An 18,695-nucleotide genomic window follows, 5' to 3' on the forward strand; every position below is an offset into this window, starting at 1 on the left:
AATAATTTGTACCCCATTACGACTAGGCGTGTTTGGGTAAACTAATTCACACCGGCACTAACGCCTTTCCTCCTCCTTCTCATCGCCTTCTCCCATTCCTCTGCTTCCCTCACCAGCCTTTCCCTCTCCTCCCTCTCTTTATCGTAATCATGATTATTCTCTAATACATATTCCACACTCGATATGCCTCTCGAAGAAGGTCCAGATAGAGTGGATTGTACGAGGTTGTGGTTATTGGTAGATGAGGATGATATGATAGGGTGATATGATATCCTCTCGTAAGGGGATGAACTGGTCGGTTGGGTATGTTGTGGCACATGAGGTATATGAGTATGTGGCTGAATGATATCGACAATCAGCATTCGATTCAATAAACAAACAACGATCAGTATTTCGATTGACTCACCTCATAAGCAGCTCTGACTACACCTCTCGTCCAACTTCCCAATCCCCAATGATACTTCGAGTCCACCTCTTTTGGATCCTTAATCACTATCTCTGGACCTCGTTCTTGAAGTATAGGTATAGAATCTTCTATACCTTTGCTTTCGTCCATCACTATATCCTCTTGCGTCACATCCCCATTTAGCACCTCATTTTCCAACTGCTCAGTCAATTCTCTCGTGACATCATGAGACAATCCACTTCTCTTCCTATCCAATCCCGGTGCTAACATCTTTTTATCTTCTTCCTGTACTTGTTCTTCTTTCTGTTCAGCTTTCTCTTCAACAGTATAAACCCAATTGCCTTCTAGATCAATTCCCTCCAATGTACTTAATCGTTCATTTCTGTACGCCTTCAATTGTTGATTTACAGCTAAGGAATCTTTCGAAGTGAGATAAATCCAATTCTGATCATTTACACCTGCAGATTTCAATTTCTGTCTCTTATTGCCCGATCCAGCTTCTGTGAATGGATCTGAACCATTCCCAGCAAAAGTCGTTGTAGGTCCACCGATGGGATAAAATGGGGTTAGACTATATGAATATCTTCCGCCTCCTGGACCATTGTTATTGTATAAAGATGAATCACCCAATCCTAAATCTCTAGTCATTTGATTTTCTCGGGAGTGTATTTCTTCGTTTTCCGCCAATGTGCCTGGCTCGTAACCCATCTCTTTACATCTCTCTATAGCTTCAGTCTCATAATAATCGTCTGTAACCCATTTACCACCTGGTCCCAAAACGAAAACATCAGTTACACAGCTTTCCTTCTGGAAGCCCCAGGGAGTTTGATCAAGACTCACCTTTTATCACTCTAGCACCCATCAACTTGAATACGTTCCTCACTGAGACCATAGTGACCTGACGATGTTTCAAGTTACCAGCTATCCTGCCTATATCGATCAACAATTGCCTCTCGTCCGCCGTACAGGACAATTTGAGTATCTGCGGATATCGCCTTAAGAAAGCTAAGGAATCTGTATATCCGCATGCCCTCGCGGCGTCTATGGTCATAGTGTATAATTTATCGGGATTACGTCGGGTAGGTGAAGTAAATGTGACGAGTTTATATTCACGACCTGAGCATGGGTGATATAGTTAGCGTTCGATTATCCTAGTTGCATGCGGAGCACGATGCCAGCTGATTCTGATCTCAAAGGCGGATCATGACTCACCTCCCAATAATCTGCCTTCGACATCAATCTTGGTATTGCCTTTCTCATCTTCGTCCAACACCAACTCATCGTCTCCTACAGTATACTCCTGGCCTTTTATAGTCATTGTCGAGCCCACTGAAAAATAGCAAACAGTAAACAAACCGATCGCATTCGTCTCCTTCAAGACTCTGTAAATTGTGCAATGTCACTCACTCTCAACATGATCCGCATCCGGAACTAACGGTTCTCTCCTCCTCTTTGGTTTTCTAGCAGATGACGAACGAGGTTCATCTGGATCTTCTCCCCTTTCAATCTTCTCTCGTCTCACTTTATCCCATCTCGCCCTGGCCGCAGCTGCAGCAGCACCTTTCACACTGAACCCTCCTCTACCTGACCCACCGGGGATCTTTTCAAACTTGTATGGCGTATCCGTACGGTCTTCATCTTCATTTTCTTCTTCACCTGTAGCTGCCGGTACGGCGTTCGCAGATGGAGTAGCTTTGATACTGGGTCGAGATCGTTTACGAGGTGTGGAATTGGAAGTTTGAGAAGATAGTCTAACGGGAGGTTGTCTTTTACGTGGTTTGACCTCTATAACATACAATACCCAGATTATATTAGTCATGATTTTGCTCAAACACATTAAGCACTTTGAGATCTTGGGATGCACTCACCCTCTTCCTCTTCTTCTGCATTTTCCACTTCACCCTCCGCATCCTCCTCTTCATCTTCCTCAGGCTCCTCCACCGGGACTTCCTTATAGCTTACGCTCTTTCTCAACCGTCTCGAAGGCTTGATCTCCTCTTGTTCTTCTTCTTCATCCTGATCCTCCTCGATGTCAATCTTCCCTCTATTCCTTCTGGCCGCACCGGCCCTAACTCTACCTTTCCCTTTCCTCCCTTTTGAGGGCGTAGCTTTCTGATAATCATCTTCTTCTTCGCCCTCTGCGTCATCTTCATCTTCTTCAGCTTCACCCAATGCTAAAGCTTCTTCGTCACCTAACGTTACATCTTCTTCGGCCTGAGCCTTCCCTCTTTTACCTCCTCTAGTTGATCTCGAAGTGAATGCTTCTGCTGTTAATTCGGCAGGAGCGGCTGCAGCTCGTTTCCCTCGAGTACGCGATGACATGTTGCCTGTCGTCTTGATGGTGTTTTCTTTGTTTTACGACGAACCAAACAAGCATAAGAAAGGTTTGTCTCTAGTTGAGCTGAATCTGAATCCCAGTGCTCATGTTGAGACGCGTGTAACATGCCACTTGCCTTGCTCACCTATTTCACCGTTAAATCCTGTTACTTGCGCGAGCCTTTTCTTATGGTGGTGTGGACTACGCACCTAACCCAAAACCCGATCATTCAGGGTCAGCTCATTGCATCCTTTAGGAACCCGGTGGAACAGGGAGCCGCGGTTAAATGTAGGGAAGAACTCAAAACGCGATAAGAACCTTATGTGACAGAAAAACCAAAACAATAGAAAATCGACTACGAGGAAGATAACTTGACTCTCTACGTGTCGCTCTTGGCGCAGTGCGAGTGAGCTGAGTTCAACTCTTAAACATCAAGAGGATGGAGGGGATGTACGATGTATTCATCAACACCCTCCTCACCTCATACCTTATCTGAATCACATCTCCTTTCATATACGTGGTAAAGTCAAGTCAAGCGCAGGCGCAATTGAAACGAAAGGAAACGAACGATCCCAAGTCATTTTTCCATTTACGTCCAAGTCGAAGAATAAATAACAATTAAAGTTGGAATTAAGGAACTTACAAACAAAACAGTAAACTCTACGAGCACTTGGGAGTATTATTTGTATTCCAGTAATTCATCTTGTTGTGGGATAGGCAATCGTCATATTTGTGGATGACCTAACCAACGAACGAACGATATCAGTACTCATTCATTCTATTTCGACTATCCTTTATCGACAGTGACGATCTACACCTACACTTACTCAACTACTCTCATATACCAACCTACTCCGAAACGATTAGATGATTTAGTGGAACACAACTCGACAACATCCTACTTACTTGTATATAGACACACTCTTTTCGGAAAGACAAAACACTCATTTAGATAACAACACAGTGATTCTGAGAGGATCGCAAACAGCGGAATCTCGCGAATTTAATACACAACAAAAAAAAGAACACGACGCAACCTTTGCATATCAAACAAACAATCTTTATGTGTATGGAAACAACGACAACCTCAAGAACGAAATAATCTCTGTAGATCAACCAGTCTCGATCCCCGAATAGACTACCTCAACAATGATCAACATACCTTTCATCTCCCTTATTGTCATACTTTTTTACGTTGCGCCATCGGCACAAGCACTGAAGTCATGGTATACTCCACCAGGAGGTACACCAGCAGGATCAGTAGCGGGCGATAAAGTCCGAGGAGTCAATTTGGGTGGTTGGTTCATATTGGAAAATTGGATGATGCCTAGTTTCTTCGAAGATGAAGTATTGAAAGATACGTATATAAATGACGAGGTCGGTTTAACCCTTACTTCCTTCCATTCTTACAGATTTAAGGCTGACTGTTTTGTTTGTTTGTTTGTTTGCTTATTTGAAGTGGGTATACTGCTCATACCTTGGTAAAGAAGAATGTCTAAATCGACTAGAGAAACACTGGGATTCATATATAACAGAAGATGATTTCAAGAGATTCGCCAATTATTCTTTGAATACTGTTAGGATACCTATGGGTTATTGGTCATGGACCGATCCAGAGGAATATGAACCGTAAGTCGAAGTCTTCCCAAACGGAGTAGGGTATGGCAAGGCAAGGCAAGGCAAGGCTAATGTGTTTTTTTTTTTCGAGTAATAGCTATATTCAAGGTCAATTACCGTACCTTGAGAGAGCATTAAATTGGTCAAGTTGGTATGGTCTAGACGTCTTGATGGATTTGCATGGATTACCAGGTAAGTCAGGTTATGACCAGCACTGTCAATAAACACTGACAATACAATGCTGCTATGGTATGTAAATACTGATGATTTGGATATCAAATATAGGTGGTCAGAATGGCCAAGATAATCAAGGATACAAGGGCCCGATTGAGTTTCAAAACAATGCAACTAATATGGAAAGAGCCATGGATGCCTTGGCGAATATGACTAAATTTGTCACTCAGGATAAGTTCGATGGAGTTGTCAAGGCGTAAGTTCACCCTTCACTACTGTTGATTATGTTCAAAGGGATTAATGATTTCACACATCATCGATAGGATTCAACTCACGAATGAGGTAAGTGTCGATACTTCGTATAAATTGAAAGGATGTCAGTGGCTAACTTGCGGTTATAGCCATACATCCTCGAATATTCCTCCAACGGAATGGATTTCAACGTCTTAGCGGATTTCTATGTCCAGGGCTATAACACAGTCAGAGCCAACGAACATATCTTATCGGGTTCCAATGAAGTGATGGTAGTCATACATGATGCTTTCCAGCCTGTATTGAATTGGAAGTATTTCTGGTCACAGGAGAGTATGGGTTTGAATTGGACGAACTACGCTTTAGATACTCGTAAGTCACTTCTTGATAGTAATCACAATGATAAAATGCTTCAAGTCTAGAGTTGACTGAGATTTCTTACGTTGATCTTTGTAGATATCTATGATGCCTTTGGGGGCTCCAATTTGAAAACTTATCAAGAACATTTGGATACGATTTGCGCTCAGGCGGCTGCTATCTCCGAAGCTCAGACCTATTTCCCTGTGGTGAGTCTTCTCTTCATATGTTAACATTTGTCACCTCGTGCTGATCCATGTTTTCTACGTTATACAGATTGTCGGCGAGTTCTCTCTGTGAGTTTTCACTAAATATCAATGGGAAAAAGCTATAAGCTGATCATCCTCTCATTCATCAGCGGAACCAACACCTACTGCGTGGATTATCAGAGCTGTTTCGGCCTATCCCTCGACGAGGTGATCTCCAATATCACTTCATCGTACGAAGCCAACCTGTTCATGAGGCAGTTCTGGGAAGTTCAAAGTGACGTCTACGAGCTGGGAGCAGGATGGATCTTCTGGTCGGTACATCATGAACTGGCCGGTCCATGGAGCTGGACCCAGTCAGCCGCGCAGAATTGGTTACCTGAGGATCCTACCGAGAAAATGTAAGTGCACCCACCCACCCCTTTGGAGATAATGCTTCCTCCGCTAAATCATGTTTCTCCCTCTGTGTTTAGTTGGCCATTCTACTCCAATACTTCTTCATACTGCTTGGATACCTACAACCCTATTCAGGGAGATCAAAATATGCCTTATTTCCCTACTTACGCCAATAATTACACCAACATCGATATCTCAACCGTAACAAGGAAATACTATGTCAATTCAACGGGATCTGAGGCAATAGCAAATTCGACCAGTGTAACTTCAACTGGAGATTCCACAGTCAACAGCTCTTCCTCTGCCACGTCAAATAGTACCTCATCTGCAACACCTGCGGCCAGTGCATCTCAAAGAGAAATGTTGATCGTAGGCGTGTGGACAAGTCTGTTGCTCGTACTTGTTTCAATCACTTTAATGGTTTAGGATTCAGTATTGGATACTCTTGCTTTTTGCTGGAACAAAAGGACTTTTTCTGTAGATACTTCATTTCACAGTTGTGCTTTTCACCCGATCATCCCTTTTTGTCATACTTTTAGACAACTTAGACTAAATGGAATTTTTAGGAAATTATGTAGCGCTGGACACTATTTAGGTAAATAAAGTATAGATATATCTCCCACGAATCAAACGTAAATCAAAGTCATGCAATGAAACCCCTTATCATCTTAAAACATCACACTACATATGTGCGCTAAGGTCTATTTTGGATTGTGTCCGGTGTTGGACGTTAGTGGCACATGGAATCCACCAAGAAGCCGAATGGAGGGAGTGTTTGAAAGTCGCCTTTCTGGCGTTGATACCATGCACCACTCAAAGGCGCGTGGCAGAGAAACACACATGATCTTATGTCCAGCAAAGTAAGTACTGTACAAACGCTGCCGACTTTTTACCACTGATGTAACGGTTTCTGTGAGAACACGAATAAAAGTCGTGGTAAAGTTTCTTCTTATGAAGCATACAGTACTTTACTGTACTTCTCTCGGCTAAATCGACATATCAATCACACCCCAGTAGGTGATGTACGCATGTTATATCTATTAACGAAGTGTCAGATTCTTCTTCTTCCTTCTCCCTTCTCTCTCAACCGTCAGACTTCCATCCCATCAACCATAACACGATAATCATGTCTGAACAACCATTAGATACTTCCAAGGGCCAAGTCAATCTCCCACTCTCGATCAACCCTCACGATCTTATCCACCCAACCAAAGAAACAATGAACATATTGTGGGATGCATGTGCAATCGATATATCCGAATCCGCCAGATTGATCTTGATCAATCGATTATCGCCCGTGATAGCTTCAAGGGAGGATGGTATCTCGCTATGGGCTGCACATGGTCAATTCCTTCGATGGATGATCGTTCATTTCCTCGAATCTAGATGGCCAAGTCTGGTCTCTCTCGTACCTTCCTTCAAGAAGTTGGATAAACCCTTAAAGTTGGTCAAAACAAAGAGAGATGCTGGAGCTGGATATACGGCTGATATTAAGAGATCGGTCGATGTAGCAAGCAATTTTACTAAAGATCTTTCCTTGTAAGTACTACATCATTCAATTGCATATGTCTGCACTAAGCTTGAAGTTGACTTTACTGATTAAGGGGCTGTAGATTGATAGGAACGTTATCTCTCCTTCCAGCTCATCATGAGGTTTTAAGGATATGCTTCGCCGCTCTGGCTTCCCTCGTACCTTGGTCATCTGATAGATCCCTCATGACATATGAGCAAGCAAGAAATACAGGACAGGCAGCGATGTAAGTCAAGTTACTGCGCCTATCTTGTCGATCGAAGCTCTTGACCAACAGAGACTGATTTTACACATGTGACAATAGGGAAGAGACGATTTTCTAACTATAGCTGAAGTCAGCATCGCAATGTGCAAAGAAGTGGATGCATTTCCAGAGGCTTCAGGCGATCTGGTGCATACATCGCTGGAGATTCACAAGTGGCTTCCGTTTACTAGCAACGGAGGAATGATCAAATGGACCGAACGTGAGTGCCACTCGTAATCGACCATGACATTGATTGATCGTTGATGCACCTCACGCGCAGTTTTGGAAGAAGCTATGGTGAGATGACCAAACCTTTATAAGTATAATCCAATCATATTGGTTTTGCCTACGATAAGGAATCAAAAGAAGTTCTGGTCGGAGGAGGATAAAGACGGCTGGGCACATAGGGATTGTGGACCAGTGGAACATACTTGTTGTAAACGAGAACTCGTCGTTATTCATCCGTAATGCTGATGGCAGTGTGGTCAGTTGCCACCACAGCGTATTTGGCCGTTGTCATCGATCAATTCTGAATTTTGTGTTGAGAACATTTGTAATTATATGTTACTCCTATCTATGACGTTACAGTAGCGGCTAGAAAACGAGGCTCGCAGAAAGACCTTCCTAGAATATGCTTATATACACACAACATCTTTGGATCCGATTTTGCCTCGATTTCCATAATCCACGAGATGAGTGCGTGTTATGATACCACGGAAAACACCCTGTTCAGCACAATCGAGTGAATTCGAAGGATGTGGGTGTCCAAGATACATGTCTTGGAGTACATGCATACATTAGTCGATTAAGTGTCCGATGCAGTGAATTGTCAGTTTCTTAGTTGTCAAATGTAGTATTGACCCTCTTATACTGTCGAGTCATAACCTTCTCTTCCACCATCACCGTCACCGAGCTCCATCTAAGCACGACAGCTCTGTTCAGGATGCCTCAAGCACCCGAAATCCAGACCAAGCCTACCCCGCCGACCCCAGCTCGAAAACCGAGTTATCCTCCTACTTCACCCACACCTACGTCTATCGACTGACCTTTGCCTATCGAGCCTAAGGATCTGATCGGACCAACTATCGAGACAATCATAACGCTATGGAGAGCTTGGCCACTGGATTGGTCAATGGTAAGGCAAGGTATGGCTTTGCAGCACCTTACTGAATCGCTTGATGGGTAAGTTTCACGTTCTCTTTCACTCAAGCAACACAAACCTTGTATTCGCTACCATGCAACAAAGCTGACGAGGCTTTCACTCGTACTGACCTCCTTGTAGGCCAAAAGCAAAAGAAAGTCCAAGACCATACAGAGAGAATCGAGGTCAAGCATCCCGCTTAATGCGACTTATGATCCTTGATAGTCACTGGAAGAATACCTCTTTACTTGATAAATCAGTGACTCGAGATATCACCTTTCCTATCCAGATGGTGAAGAAGAACAAGAATACATGTGAAGTGGGGAACATACACGAGAATGTGCTGGTGGCGATGAAGCTAAATGAACAAGCCACAGAGCGAGTCTCATCTTTAGCTCACCCCCGCTGATTGACCCGATCTGATTGTGTCTTGCTCGATGTTGCAGGGAATTCCGACTTGGTCAATACCCCAAATCACTCACAACATACCTTCAAGAATTGGCAGCGCTATGTCCTTGGTGGTGAGATGATACGATTATGACGTTTGATCTAGCCAAGAACACTAGATTATTCCAATATTTATGTTCAATTCCAATTACGCCCAAAGCTGAATGGAGTAGTGGTCATACTGACTGATTGGTTGCAGTGAATAACAAATCCTCTCAATATCGCTCGAGCGGCACTTGCTTGGTCCCTCCTTCTTCCCGATAGCAAGCAAGCCAGACATCTTTGTCCAACACTTATCGATTCTCCCCTACAAGCATTCGAGATCTTCCCTTACATCACTTACGGAGGCTTGATCCAACTCAGCGATCGTAGGTCGATCTGCATTTGTAAGCTAAAGTACGTCATCCGAGAGCTGATGAGTGTGATCAGTCCAGCATGAATGTATAGACGATAGGTCCGCAGCAGGTTAGCCATCCCTTTCGCAAATTCCCAAGTACTCAGAATTAGTAGAACAAGGAATCAAGGGGTTCAAAATTGGTATCATCACAGAATCGCTCAATAGACCCCTAAGAGATGAAAGAGTTAGCGAGATGATTGTCAAAGCCGCAAAAGATTTCTATAAGCTCGGTGCGAAAGTGGTGGAAAAAGTTTCTATCCATGAACATACACTTGGACCCGATCTGTGGGCTGCGAGTTAAGTTGTTTTTTCCAATTTTGTGTCCAGATTGAAAAAGTAGAGGAGCAATTGCTCACAAACTTCGGTGGTATTTAGGTCATTGGTAGACTTGATACTAGGAGAATCGAACGGTAGAAGGGGATTAGCGATGAATGATTTGACCGAAAAATTATTACCTCTCAAAGGTGATAAAGTAGATAGAATGTTTTGATCGGGTACGAATACTTTTATCAACGGAATATGGGGATGGGAAAACATGCCTCCTACTGTGAATTTCACAGATCAAGCCTTCAAAAAGGTCTTCTTCTTTCGTTGATCATTCGATTGACGAATCACCCCATTTCAATACTTTATGCTGACCTTTGTGTGACTAAACAAAATACAGCTAATGGGCAAAACGATCAACCTGATACGAAAGTTGCGCGATGCGTATAATTCAGCTCTGAGCAAATACGATATACTTATCACTCCAACATTACCAATGCTAGCTACCAAATTGACCTTCGGCTGACGCGAGTATACGGGAATTGATGGAAAATGCTGCTGGAGTCAGTCTGAACACCAGTGCATTCAATCGTGTAAGGCTGATCTGATATCGATATTTGAACTTGCTCTCTCCGCTAACGGAGTATGTGTCCGTACGCAACAGACCGGACTACCAGCTCTCAGTTTACCAGTTGGTTTCTTGCCCAGCTTGGTAGACGGGAAGACGAAATTACCGGTAGGTAAGCAAATTATAAGCAAGAATTATGAAGAGGCAGAGATTTACAAAGTTGCTCATGCTTGGGAGAATAACAAGGATTGGCATACCTGTGCTTAAAGAACGGAACGATCGCCATCTAGGCATCCTTGGTATGTTAAGCCATTAGATAAAGAATAGGTATGCATAGATGCGGTATACCGGCACGCTGAAGGCCATTTTCGCTCAAAGCAATGCCTTTCTTCCCACGTAATTGACAAATTACCAGAAGTCGTCTGTAGACACTCCGCATTTTTCAGTCCGATCTTGGCGTCTGACCTTGCAGTTGGCGTTGTTTTGGACTAGCAACCTAAATTCGGGACATTCAGTTTTGACTGAAAGGCAACATGTTGTCTCCTTGAAAATCGTCCTGACTCATATTCTGAGTAGCCAACATTTCGAGCCTATTCGAGATTTCATAATTGAGATTAGTAGTACTCACAATTAACCTCGATTGGCTGTCAGAAAATAAAAATCGTGGCTTTGCAACAGATGATACTCACAAAATTTGATTCCAATCTATACCATTTGGATCAGTATAAGGTTGAGTTTGTTCTTGTGTTCGCATATTTATAAATCCGTCAGTACTACCGAGAGTAGATTGTGCTTGTAGGATGTTTTCCATCGTTTGAGCATAAGATAATCCCATCTATCCGGGATCGAACATCACAATTAGCTTGAGGCAGATTGTAAATGAGAATGATGTGATGAAGACGGGTACGCACTTTGGCAACTGAAGGCATCTCACGGATCCTCTGGATACTCTGCGAAACTGCCGTGCGCCATTCTTCCGCTGAGGGATGCTGTGGTTCCCAGACGGCCGACAATAGTAATGTAAGACTGGATTGTACTTCGTAAAATAGCAAGTACCATTGTGAACCGCGATGTGGATCTCGTCCTGGGCCTCCGAATGCGTGTAGTTCTTGTAAAGTCTCGGTAGCCAGAGATCGACATTCACTATTCAAAGTAAATATCGGGTTCGGAGTTAGCTTACTATCAACCTCAGAGCCTTTCTTTGCTGAAATGCAAGACCTACTCGATAATCTCTGTCAGATCAGCTCCAGCATTATGAGGTCCAGATGAATTCCATGCAGCCGAAAGAAGCACTGGTCTGAACAATATCGAAGCATAATCTCTTGCTCTCCAATTTTGAATCGCTCGCGCCAAGCGGAAAGGTCCTGGAGTTCCAGGTTGCATATATGCAGGATACGATCTGACATCCGCTAGGAACGATTGTCCACACCATTTGATCTGTTCAACCGTGGGATAAGGTAAAGACCTTGATATACGATCTTGAAGCTGAAGCATTTTCTTTGCAAGTTTCGTTTGCATAAGCAGAGCCGTATAAAGCGCTACGTGATCCGCATCTTCAGGGAGGACAGTATCGGTGACTGTCAAATCATCGTCATCACAATTAACAGGTAATCTGGCGACCAAGTAAGAAGCGTGACCGAAACCATGAGGACGACCGAATGTAGTTGAACAACCAGCTTCGAGAGCGACTAATCCCCACCATAATCTAGTACGTATTTCTTCAGCGAGTGGATTACTTTTGGGATGATGAGCATTCGAAGAATGGATACCAAGCGCAACGGCCATTCTGATAGCTGTACCAAGACAGACGTAACCACTATTCGGTTTATTATTCCTTTGTAGATAATGTGCCATTATAGCGAGTCCTTGGACTAATTGAATTGATCCTTCTTCCATCATTTCTGGTTGATACGCTTGTCTTGCGACTTCGTAATACCGATAGCCATTATCATCATCTTCGATTTGAGCTAGATCAAATTCTCCCATAGCAAAGATCATGAAAATTAGAACTCGACTCCCGCCGCTGGTAGGTAAGGGTAATGCTCCTGTCAGCTGTGCGCGGATAGTGGGTTCGTGTACGATGGGGATGATAGCGTCTATTTTGCATTATCGTCATGAATGCTATTAGCATGGATTCGCCAGATGCCAGAGCGAAACTCACGGAAATATTCAAAATAAGAATCGACTAGTGGACGGAACTCTCTATATCGAGGCATCCGAGCGGATGTAGATAGGGGTGATGTGCTAGTGGGAACACGACGTACGCCTGAACCAGGCAGGTAATTCGAGATATTTGACACTTGGGCATGGGAAGTCGGCTTGAGGGTGTGTAGGGAATAGCCGTTAAGAGGGGAGAGTAAAGAGTCCCGGTTGAGCAATCTGCGTAGGACGAGAATGAGCATCGCCCCAGATGACATTCCGATGTATCCTGCGCCAGCATTCATCTCCATTGTTGTGTCTAGGACGGTCGCGCCCATACCGTCTAAGTGGCTTGGGGGTGTATTGCCGGTCTGCAGAGCATGCTGCTCTGACCAAGTGTTTACAGTTGACTGTGCAGCCGATTGGAATTCGTAGACATTCTGAAGGAATGGTGGATCGGTAGGGGAAGCAGGCCGAGTCGGAGGATAGTTCTTCTCGGTTGCATTATTGGTTGAACGTATTTGAGACATGGGCCTGATGTGAGGTGGTTGTCGATCTACTGCTGCATTGACGGGCTGAAGCTGAACGTGCGATTGTGTCATGAGGGGTGCTGTGAATTCCGGAGGAAGCATGGATGGTTCGGGTGGGGCGAACGACTGATGTGACATCACAGGAGCATCTGGCAGGGAGCTAAAGGTTTCTTCCGATGGTAGGGAGGGCATCAATGCATCAACTACAGGCGCAGGCGAAGGCTGCTATGTCGGACCAAGTCAGTCTTGCGGGCTCGATGACAACCTGATATATCACTCACTTGGTGAAGACCAGCTGAGCGGAACGCCTCCTGAGCGATCTCCTTGGGCGTTGCGGAGACGGAGCGTGCTGCTGCCTGTTCAAGCGGGAAATTGGGAAAGGCAGCATGCCAAATACTTGCATGAAGCTCAATGCTACAAAGATTCAGCGCGAGCGATTTGGTGTTGCATGAACTCTGATCGAACGTACAGATCTTCCAGCTCGGTCATCCTCCTTCTGGTGAGCGGACTTCGGAAAGACCCCTCGTCATCATCACAACCCTTCTTGTCTTGCTTACATCTCGAGCACGGCCTTTCACCATCGCAAGCCAGTTTACGAGCTCCTGTAACAGCGATGAGCTGGCCTGTCCCATACGATGGACGACTTCTGGTCCCTACTGTACTCACGACAAGCTCGACAAGCTGAGTTTGCTTTTAACCGTTTGGCTGGGTAATTCCGTTTTTCTGGCTCTGCTGGGGGTGACATTGTCATTGAAGTTGGATCATAACATATAATAGCTCTGAGCTTGATTGCAGTATCAGATGAATACTTGTAAAAAGTCAATTGTGTTCATTCAAGAGTTTGCATTGACTGCAAAATAACAAGATGAAGTAACACTTTCGTTGTTCGGGTAGACTTACCGGATTGGTCTGGTGCCGCTGAAGCGATGGTTGACAAGGTGTAAGTGAGCGTGATCAATAAGTAAGTCAGCTGCGGACGCTACTTTGCTCACCCAGCTTATGAAATCCCTTGCAAGCTGACTGACAGTGAGCCTTCACATAAATCAAGAAACATTGGTCTAAGACGTTGCGCTCTCTGACATCAAGATGGATCGGGACGATCTACATAAGAGTGCAGCTCAGCCATGTGCGCCTGCTCTCATTGGTGGACGCTCGTCATGTGTCTTCACCATACCGGATACCCGCTGACAATGCACACAAGATCGTCACAAGAATCGGGATGTACGAAGTGAGCATGCTCAGTCTAGTGCCAATACCAGAGGGAACAGAATGTATGCATCTCTATTACTATTGTTCTTCCGGTGTGCAGGGCAGAGTATCCTGATCTCACACCAACCTATCTCTAATTTTTGTTTACCACTTGTTTTGCCCACCATCACTATAACGTTCTCGTAAGCATGAAATAATTTCTGTCACACCGGTTGGAAACTCACTATCTCATTTGCTTCCCACCGTGAGTCTCTCTTGTTGCTTCATCAATGACCTTGATCATTCCGCCTGCAGCAAGTCATCCGATCAGCTGGCCGTTCTTATGTCCAAAGGTGCCAATCATTATAACTCACTGGTAGATTCATCGATAGTCAATGGAGGGGCATCTACGCCAGCATTCTTGGCGGATGCGTTACCCATATCGCTGTGATCTCATCAGTTAGCTGTTTCTAGGATGAGGGGTCAAGGGGTACAACCCACGTTTGTGTCCATCCTGGATCAAGGGGGAATACAATGAGGTCGGGCTCCTCGTAGTGCGCAAAGTGACCCTAAAACAACGTCAGTGCCGAGCTGCTGCAACAGGCAGGCTGAGCTCACTAAGTAGGATGCTCCGCTCTGTGATCCAAATTGAGTCAGCTACACTCGCCATCACGCTCATGTCCATATACTCACCTTGCTGATACCGTACGTCACTTCATATCCTCGAGGTACTTGATCTATAGTCGCAGAACCGGAAGAAATGAAAATGAATTTTCCTCCTTTTCGGATGAGTGGAACGGTGGCTTGGAAGACTGCGAGGAAACCAAGAACCTGTAGAGCGATGTGTCAGCGAGGGATCATGACCGACCACAGGTTTTATACGACTGCTCTGTGTGATGCTAGAGCCACTCACATTGACTCGCCAATGCTCCTCAAAGACGTCAAGTGGCACATCTCGAAGCGGTGCGTATCCCTCAACCAGCAATGTAGCAGCACTACAGATCACCTGCAAGCAGACGAGTAGCGTCAAACACAAGGAAACATGGTTGATGGTATGGCAAACTTACAATGTCGAACTGTGTTATGCCTTTTGACTTGGCTTCCTCGATTGCCTATATTCGAAGGTAACATTAGCTGCGGCGAAATGATGCATACAGAAGGCACGGATATGGTAAGTCGCACAATTCTCCGCCCCACACACTAGACCCGTATATCTGATCGGAAACCTCGGCGATTCATTGCCTTTGTACCCTCTGTACACACACAGATGCACACACGGTGACTCACCTCGACGCACCCGCCTTTCTTCGCTTGGTCCATCTTTATAACAACAACCTTCGATCCTGCTCCCACCTTCACATCAGGCATCCGAGAAGGGTCTCGAGCGGTTGCTACAACAGTGTAGTTCTCCCTTGCTGCATACTTTTGGACTAAGCCGAGTCCGATACTGTTGCATAGCACAATTCAGCTATCTCCTTCTTCCCATCTCCCTCCGACCTGTAACGGATGATAGTGAGATCAGCCAACTTACCCTCGATTGCCTCCTGATACAAATACTGTGGTGGACATGTTTGCGCTCGAATCTTTTCTATACTTGGTCTATAGTTGTTGTTTGCTGGAACTCAAGTTCAATAAGAGTATTGACGGTTCTTATGAATGATAATTCTGCCATCAACACCCAGCCCCCAAGTGGAGATAGTTTGAATTTCAACCCTCGTTCACCGGAGACAAGATACCGTGAGATCGGTTCGGTTTATTGTGAACCGAGGCAATGACTGCGATACGGTTCCCGAATTGTGGGTCGACGAAGGGGTAAAGACAGCAGATTCTCGGTCTTTAAGCTTGGGGCTCAGGGCGGTGTCGTCATTGTACTTCGGACTCGATCGTGATGATACCAAATCCCCTGAGTGTAATCGAAGTTGGTATGACGTAAAAACGGTGAACAATACGAGTACGGATTTAACGGTGAACCGCATCTTCATCCCTGCTTCAGGATCGGCCTGAGCAAATTTGGCAACATCTTCCGACTCCAAATTCGGATGGATTGGAAAATGGTGGCCCCGGTGGGGACACGAAGTTTAGAATGAAATAGACTTAAATAGATACCGAAAGCTGTTCATTTGCCATCCCTTTTCATCTCAATAACCAAGCAAGTCGACTTCAATTCGAGAGAATACGATGGATAACCATACTCTCAATAATAATAATAACGATGGAACATCTGTTGAGATGGTTTCCAGACCCGACTCCAATCTTGGAGACAACAAGAATCTTGACAAGCACATCGAAAATACCTCTGATACCGTGCAATCAGAAGTCCTCGAAACAAGATTTGCCAGTAAGTCGAACTGGATCATTGATGGAGCGTCTGCTGATAGTGACCTAGCTTTGAGTAAAATCCAGGTGGTGAAGGTTTTTTGGAAATGTATCCTTTTCTGCGGTATCCTTTTATGGTCCGCTCTTAACGATGGTGTATGTTTTTCAACTGAAATTTGGTCCCGGCCAATCATTGCTGACCTTTCCGGGGCAGTTCCAACAACAAGTCCCGGGTAACATCATAGCTTTACCCGCATTCATCGCGACGATGGGTGATACGGTAATTAACGGACAGCCAGCCAACAGTGCCAAGGTAGTTTCCTATTGGCAAGGTTTTGCCGAAATGTCCAAGACCCTGGGTATGTTTGCCGGTGGTACAATCATGGATCGATTTGGACGAAAGTGAGTAGGCAGGCCTGTTCGAAGATTGTTCACTGTGAGCTGACGATCGGTGCAGGAAAGCAATGATCGTCTCCTTAGTCGTCCTATTGGCAGGCTCCGTTGCCGAGATCGCCTCACGAAATTGGAAAGATTGGCTAGGAGCAGCCGTCCTGATTCGATTGGGTGTCGGTCTTGCGCAAACCATCTTAATCACCTACGTGTCTGAGATCGCACCATTCCAAGTTCGAGGTTTCATGCTCGGTTCCTATCAAGTACTTTTGACTTTTGGTCAATTGATCGTTGCTATTGCCGCAAAACTCATCGAAGTTCACCAACCAACTCAATGGCGACCATTAATCGGTATCGAATTCATGTTCACCGGTGTAAGTTTCCAAGCGGTTGGCAAAGACGTGTATTGGGTCGGTTCCTATCAAACCCTGCTGACATCACTTTCAGATTTCCTGCTTGACTATCTGGTTTGTTCCTGAGTCTCATATCTTCCACGCCCGTCGTAACAGACATGAGCAAGCCAAGCAGTCGATGCTGAAGCTCTACGGCAACGCTCCTGGCTACGATGTCGTAAGTCTGACGATTCGGTCCTGAAGGTATACATATCGCTGATCATGACGTGTGCAGGAATGGGAATACCGGGTCGTACAAGAAGGTATCGAAGAAGAGCGCAGAATCATGGCCGAGGGTGGCAAAGCCTCTTTCCTCGACATTTTCCGAGGCACGAATTGGCGACGAACTTTGGCTGGTTGTGTTGGTATCTGTTCCCAATGGGCTGCAGGTGCACCTATCGTATTCAGTTACTCTACTGTGAGTTGGCCGTCTTCATTGGCAGGAAACTTCTACTGTACTAATCTCGCTCATAGTACTTCTTCACCGTCGCCGGATTGGACAACCCCTTCCTTGTCTCCATTCTTACGTGGGTAATTCATTCTTCCTGATTCAAGTTACGGTACGTGAGCTGATCAATGCCCTACGTTTGTAGTTTCCTTTTAGGAATGATTGCACAAGGCTCAGCTCTTTTCCTCTGCGAGTGGGTTGGACGAAGACCTCTACTAGTAGGGTAAGTGCACTCAGCCAGAGAAGGGGCACCTGCTGACTTGACTTCTACAGCGGTTGTTTCCTTATGTGTCTTTTCAATGTTGCCATTGCTTCAACCTCATTCTCGGATTCTACTGCAAGTGGTAAAGCCGGACTCGGATGTCTCCTTATCTGGGTCATCTGTTACGGTCTATCCGCAGGACCAATCGGTTTCGTAGCTGCCGGTGAAACTTCAACACCTCATCTTCGAGCTCAAACTACCTCCTTCAATCTCGGTTGTTACGGTTTAGGATTGTAAGTCTCACTCGGATGAGCCGTTCCGTACAGGTAGATTAACGCAATTCCTTCTGTAGCGTTGTATTCCAATGGTCTATCTCGTACATGATCTCTCCAGATGCGGCAAACTTGGGCTTGAAGGCTATCTATATTTGGGCCGGACTCCTTGTCCCCACGACAACGATCCTGTTCTTCTTCTATCCTGAGGTGAGTACTTGATGCCAGAATCTCACGGTTGTTAGGCTTACCGTGAAGTTTCATAGACTTATGGCCGTTCTTACCAAGAACTTGACGAGCTTTACGAACGGAGAATTCCCGCTTGGCGATTTAAGAGCACCAAGACCCAGATTGAGCTTTCTGGTCGAAAGAACAAAGCTCTTGTCCATTACGGACACTAGTCAGGGCAAGTTCTGCCTTCGTCAAACCGCTTCTGATCGTTGCGGAGCGCTTGTAACGAACGCTGTGTCTCGGCTGATGTCATTGCACTTCGATCTCATA

General features: G+C 45.0%; 9 protein-coding genes across 9 annotated transcripts; 6 read left to right on the forward strand and 3 right to left on the reverse strand.

Moving 5' to 3' along the window:
- Positions 1-41: 41 nt before the first annotated feature.
- V865_001085 (uncharacterized protein) lies at positions 42-2,728 on the reverse strand (the record flags this gene model as incomplete). The annotated part of the gene is made up of 6 exons (XM_066224911.1): positions 42-338; positions 407-1,173; positions 1,247-1,522; positions 1,619-1,735; positions 1,814-2,191; positions 2,275-2,728. 6 exons carry the CDS (start codon positions 2,726-2,728, stop codon positions 42-44), a joined length of 2,289 nt encoding a protein of 762 aa, XP_066081008.1.
- Positions 2,729-3,872: 1,144 nt separating this feature from the next.
- V865_001086 (uncharacterized protein) lies at positions 3,873-6,151 on the forward strand (the record flags this gene model as incomplete). The annotated part of the gene is made up of 10 exons (XM_066224912.1): positions 3,873-4,100; positions 4,183-4,352; positions 4,438-4,532; positions 4,626-4,770; positions 4,838-4,856; positions 4,916-5,138; positions 5,223-5,332; positions 5,400-5,419; positions 5,482-5,730; positions 5,803-6,151. 10 exons carry the CDS (start codon positions 3,873-3,875, stop codon positions 6,149-6,151), a joined length of 1,608 nt encoding a protein of 535 aa, XP_066081009.1.
- A 700-nt stretch (positions 6,152-6,851) lies between these two features.
- Positions 6,852-7,579, forward strand: V865_001087 (uncharacterized protein; the record flags this gene model as incomplete). The annotated part of the gene is made up of 3 exons (XM_066224913.1): positions 6,852-7,264; positions 7,339-7,482; positions 7,561-7,579. The coding sequence occupies 3 exons, from the start codon at positions 6,852-6,854 to the stop codon at positions 7,577-7,579; spliced, it is 576 nt and encodes a 191-aa protein (XP_066081010.1).
- An 864-nt stretch (positions 7,580-8,443) lies between these two features.
- On the forward strand, positions 8,444-9,166 carry V865_001088 (uncharacterized protein; the record flags this gene model as incomplete). Its single annotated transcript, XM_066224914.1, has 4 exons — positions 8,444-8,532; positions 8,641-8,682; positions 8,867-9,019; positions 9,088-9,166. The coding sequence occupies 4 exons, from the start codon at positions 8,444-8,446 to the stop codon at positions 9,164-9,166; spliced, it is 363 nt and encodes a 120-aa protein (XP_066081011.1).
- Positions 9,167-9,678: 512 nt separating this feature from the next.
- Positions 9,679-9,975, forward strand: V865_001089 (uncharacterized protein; the record flags this gene model as incomplete). The annotated part of the gene is made up of 2 exons (XM_066224915.1): positions 9,679-9,770; positions 9,861-9,975. 2 exons carry the CDS (start codon positions 9,679-9,681, stop codon positions 9,973-9,975), a joined length of 207 nt encoding a protein of 68 aa, XP_066081012.1.
- Positions 9,976-10,294: 319 nt separating this feature from the next.
- V865_001090 (uncharacterized protein) lies at positions 10,295-10,584 on the forward strand (the record flags this gene model as incomplete). The annotated part of the gene is made up of 2 exons (XM_066224916.1): positions 10,295-10,342; positions 10,414-10,584. The coding sequence occupies 2 exons, from the start codon at positions 10,295-10,297 to the stop codon at positions 10,582-10,584; spliced, it is 219 nt and encodes a 72-aa protein (XP_066081013.1).
- A 244-nt stretch (positions 10,585-10,828) lies between these two features.
- V865_001091 (uncharacterized protein) lies at positions 10,829-13,731 on the reverse strand (the record flags this gene model as incomplete). The annotated part of the gene is made up of 8 exons (XM_066224917.1): positions 10,829-10,907; positions 11,007-11,152; positions 11,229-11,460; positions 11,540-12,413; positions 12,479-13,208; positions 13,268-13,400; positions 13,456-13,588; positions 13,653-13,731. The coding sequence occupies 8 exons, from the start codon at positions 13,729-13,731 to the stop codon at positions 10,829-10,831; spliced, it is 2,406 nt and encodes an 801-aa protein (XP_066081014.1).
- Positions 13,732-14,339: 608 nt separating this feature from the next.
- Positions 14,340-15,743, reverse strand: V865_001092 (uncharacterized protein; the record flags this gene model as incomplete). Its single annotated transcript, XM_066224918.1, has 10 exons — positions 14,340-14,364; positions 14,420-14,483; positions 14,549-14,619; positions 14,676-14,743; positions 14,793-14,810; positions 14,868-15,005; positions 15,088-15,180; positions 15,242-15,286; positions 15,462-15,621; positions 15,706-15,743. The coding sequence occupies 10 exons, from the start codon at positions 15,741-15,743 to the stop codon at positions 14,340-14,342; spliced, it is 720 nt and encodes a 239-aa protein (XP_066081015.1).
- A 609-nt stretch (positions 15,744-16,352) lies between these two features.
- On the forward strand, positions 16,353-18,595 carry V865_001093 (uncharacterized protein; the record flags this gene model as incomplete). The annotated part of the gene is made up of 11 exons (XM_066224919.1): positions 16,353-16,512; positions 16,561-16,646; positions 16,705-16,892; positions 16,948-17,254; positions 17,328-17,450; positions 17,508-17,690; positions 17,747-17,799; positions 17,866-17,943; positions 17,994-18,215; positions 18,275-18,404; positions 18,461-18,595. The coding sequence occupies 11 exons, from the start codon at positions 16,353-16,355 to the stop codon at positions 18,593-18,595; spliced, it is 1,665 nt and encodes a 554-aa protein (XP_066081016.1).
- Positions 18,596-18,695: the final 100 nt, after the last annotated feature.

Source organism: Kwoniella europaea, chromosome 1 (genome assembly GCF_036810445.1).
Source record: "Kwoniella europaea PYCC6329 chromosome 1, complete sequence".
Taxonomy (NCBI): Eukaryota; Fungi; Basidiomycota; class Tremellomycetes; order Tremellales; family Cryptococcaceae; genus Kwoniella; species Kwoniella europaea.